Consider the following 3,780-nt stretch of genomic DNA (forward strand, 5'->3'; position numbering starts at 1 on the left):
TCCGCGTGGTGGCTGTCACGAATTTTGCATTTATCGTATTTTTATTAGTATATGAATTTTAGTTTTTTGGAAAGCTTTTGAAGCAGTATCTAAAAATATTTCCATAATATAAGAAAATAATTGCAAATTATTTTTACAATTGCATAGCAGTATTGTGTCATTTAGAACAAAAAAAATATACTTGTATATTTCATACTTGAATAAGAAATATAAGAAATTATACAAATTATTTTGCTTGTATTCTTGAATAGTGTTGATATGATTGAGTTGAATGTGAAAATTTTATTTTCCAAATTTTGTGTAATTTAATATTGAAAAATTGAATATTGAGCACCATATTCATAGGCATTTATATTTTGTGATTCATATATATTTAATATTTATTTTATGCTTATGTTGAAAAAATAAAAATCTGAAATTTTTTTTGAAATTCGATTTGGTAAGTGAATGTACGGTGTTTTGCATTCTCGGTATATAAAAATACAGTAAACTGCAAATACAGTAGGTAGCGTATACGATAAGTTGTAAATATGGTAGATAGCATATACGGTTATCACTTAGCTGCAAATACGGTAATGTGAAAATACGGTAAGTTGTTTGCAAATACGGTAGGCAGCATATACGGTAAGATGCAAATACGGTAAGTTATTTGCAAATACGATAGGTTGCAAATACGGTAAACTGCAAATACGATAGGCAGCATATACGATATGTTGTATATACGGTAATTTGCCTACAAATACGGTGAGCTGCATATATGGATTTATAATTTGTTATAAATGTATAAAATTTATTTAATATTGAATTTTTTAAGTATTAAATGTTGTAATTCAATATTGTTTCCTTTTTATAATTGTATTTCCGAGAATTTAAAAAAAAAAGTTATGAAATTGCTAATTTTTAAATGTGTTTTTTTTGTTAAAGATAAAAATGATTTTTATATGTTATTTGTAAAAAAAAATTTTATTGTAATTTTATTAGCATAATAAAAAGATTTATTATACATTTTTATTTTTTGTATTTTGTTAAAAATTTTGTTTATAGTGATTGACAAATATTCTTTCACACACGCTTCATACCAACAACATTAAAATAATAATAATAATTTTAGCATATATAAACTTCACGAGATAAAAAAAATCTCCGCACATGAGAAAAAAACTTCTCAAAGTGCGGAGAGATGACAAATTATCTCTCCGCATAGTGTGAAAAGAAAAATAAAAACTTTCGGGACTTTATTTGCAAATTTCAAGAGGTCTTTTCTCAAACCACTTTTGAGTAATATATTAAACACTTTAATTCCTGCCCTACAACCCAAAAGTATAATTTCATTGAAAATTGTATCCGCTTCTAATGTCCAAGAGCTGTTATCAAGTAAATGTAAAATTTTGAATTTGAGTAGTACCCTAGAGCCTCAATGCCATGGTACTATCAATATCCCCTTATTTGCACAACTCACATATTGTTTCATTGTAGGAATCACGAGAAAGCTCCTTTCCAACACCGTAAATATGATTTGCATGCTCAGAAATTAAGCTGTAACTGAAATTTAAAGAAAACATAATTGATTTTGAGCCATGTTTTTCGACTCTATTTCGCTATGTATACGAAAAATTTACAATTTTGAAATTTGACTTGTAATTAAGGAATTTGAAAACAACTCTTCGTACTATGCGGAGAGTTTTTTCTCTCTGTATTATGCGAAGAGTTGGTTTGTCATCTATCCGCACTCTGCGGAGAGTTTTTTTTACTCCGCACTGTGTGAAGAGTTTTGCCATGGTGCGGACCAACTCTCCGGACTGTACGAAGAGATTAACTCTCTCCGCACAATGCGGAGAGTTCTTTTTTCTTTTTCTTTCCGTACTGTGTGGAGAGTTGGTTTGTCATCTCTCCGCACTGTGCGAAGAGGGTTTTTTTTTTTTTGTTACTCTGCACTGTACAGAGGTTTTTTCTCTCCGCACATTTTTTTATTTTTTATTTTTACTCCGCAATTGGTTCAACTCTCTTCACACTATGTGGAAAGTTTTTTTTTTTTTTTTTTTCAATTTCACAGTATTTAATTACACAATTTATAAATATAATATTCACATTCAATTCAATTATATCAACACTATCAAAGAATACAAGCAAAATAATTTGTTTATTTCTTATTCAAGCATGAAATATACGAGTATATTTTTTCTAGATATCATACTGCTATACAATTATAAAAATCATTTACAATTATTTTCTTATATCATGAAAATATTTTTAAATATTGCTTCAAAAATTTTGCAAAAAACTAAAATTCATACACTAATAAAAATACGATAAATACAAAATTTGTGCAATGCACGTTATAGCGAGTAGTTTCATAAAAAATCACAACTAAAAAAGAGGGTCCTAAATTGCATTTCCAAAGTGGTTTCCAAATCTGTCATCACCAATTGATATATGACTGGTAACTTCATTCGAAAACAAATCCAAGACAAGCACTTGCGATAGAATCAAGATTCAAGTCTCTATAGTAACCGAAGGTTCTTTATTATAGTGATTCTTCCATTTCCATCCTACATATCCTCCATAATAGTGTAAAACGAACCCAAAAGACATTATTCTTCAACATTTAATTAAAACGTTCTGCTCCTTGTCTCAAAAGAATAACATATAATCAAGCTTAACCAGTTCAAAATTGTGAAAGAACATAATTTTCATAAATCTCTACGAAGATTTTTAAGCTCAGAGGGAGACTGGTAATATCTGCTGTGCTCCTTATCTGAGGCATAATCGAGGAACTCGAGTTTAGTTTGCCAGTCGATCAGAACCAGTTTACAGGTCAGCATCTTCATCTTTGTCGAGAGAGGCAGACAGGAAGCTTAAGATGAAGCCGTCTAGATCACCTTCTAGGACAGAATCGGGATGAGAAACCTCATAATCCGTCCGATGATCCTTCACCATTCGGTAAGGCTGCAAAACAGGAATGCAAAGAACAGTTGAGGCATCCGTGCAATCCAGGATACTCCTAAACATATTAGAAAATGAACAAAAGTTTCAAACGCATACGTGAAGGACATAAGAGCGTATTTGGCTGCCAAAATTTATGTCGGTAAGGGATTGTGTGTGCTCTGCATTCATCTCAGCTTGACGCTGCATCTCAAGCTGGTCCAAACGAGATTGAAGTACGGCCATGGCAGAAGCCTTGTTTTGATGCTGTGACCTGTTGTCGGAACAAGTCCACAACTTCCGATTAAGCTTCATGTCTTGTACTAGAAAAATGTTGAGTTAAAAACACTGTTAGTCACCCAACTATAGTGCTGTTTCACTTAGGTTGTTGAACTTTTTCACGCTCCAAATTAGTCATTGAACTTGCTTTTTGTTTCAATTTAGGCATTCTGTTTACTTCAGTCTGCCAAAATACTAAAAGTCTGAAAATGCTGAAATGGTGGTGTGGGGATTCAGGGGTGGGGGGGACTCCAGGTATTTGGGGAAGATCAATTTTTCCATTTTTACACATATTTTCTTGTTTTGGTCACTTCGGAAAAAGCACATTTAGAAAGCACAACTAGCTTAACGAGATGTGATTTATGCCTAGTTAGACACACACATAAAACACCATTCACTAGTGGATTTTCAACTCCAGTTATAGTTTTAGCTAGTCACCTAATTAATTCAGCAGACAATGTGCCTAAAGTTCATTGATTAATTTAGAGAAAAAATAACAAAATGAAACAACACCATAGGTGGGCAACCACAGCTTTTTAAATAAGAAAAGGCTGCATACCTTTCATTTTGACAAGAGGC

The 3,780-nt window shown here is 31.7% G+C and overlaps 1 protein-coding gene across 1 annotated transcript; it reads right to left on the bottom strand.

Moving 5' to 3' along the window:
- Nucleotides 1-2,500: 2,500 nt before the first annotated feature.
- LOC111386380 (peptide chain release factor PrfB2, chloroplastic-like) lies at nt 2,501-3,774 on the bottom strand. The gene is made up of 3 exons (XM_023010837.1): nt 3,761-3,774; nt 3,043-3,245; nt 2,501-2,946 (listed from the first exon to the last, which is right to left on the bottom strand). The coding sequence occupies exons 1-3, from the start codon at nt 3,765-3,767 to the stop codon at nt 2,809-2,811; spliced, it is 348 nt and encodes a 115-aa protein (XP_022866605.1). The 5' UTR covers nt 3,768-3,774; the 3' UTR covers nt 2,501-2,808.
- Between the last annotated feature and the right edge of the window lie 6 nt (nt 3,775-3,780).

This window comes from Olea europaea, unplaced genomic scaffold (genome assembly GCF_002742605.1).
Source record: "Olea europaea var. sylvestris unplaced genomic scaffold, O_europaea_v1 scaffold3532, whole genome shotgun sequence".
NCBI lineage: Eukaryota > Viridiplantae > Streptophyta > Magnoliopsida > Lamiales > Oleaceae > Olea > Olea europaea.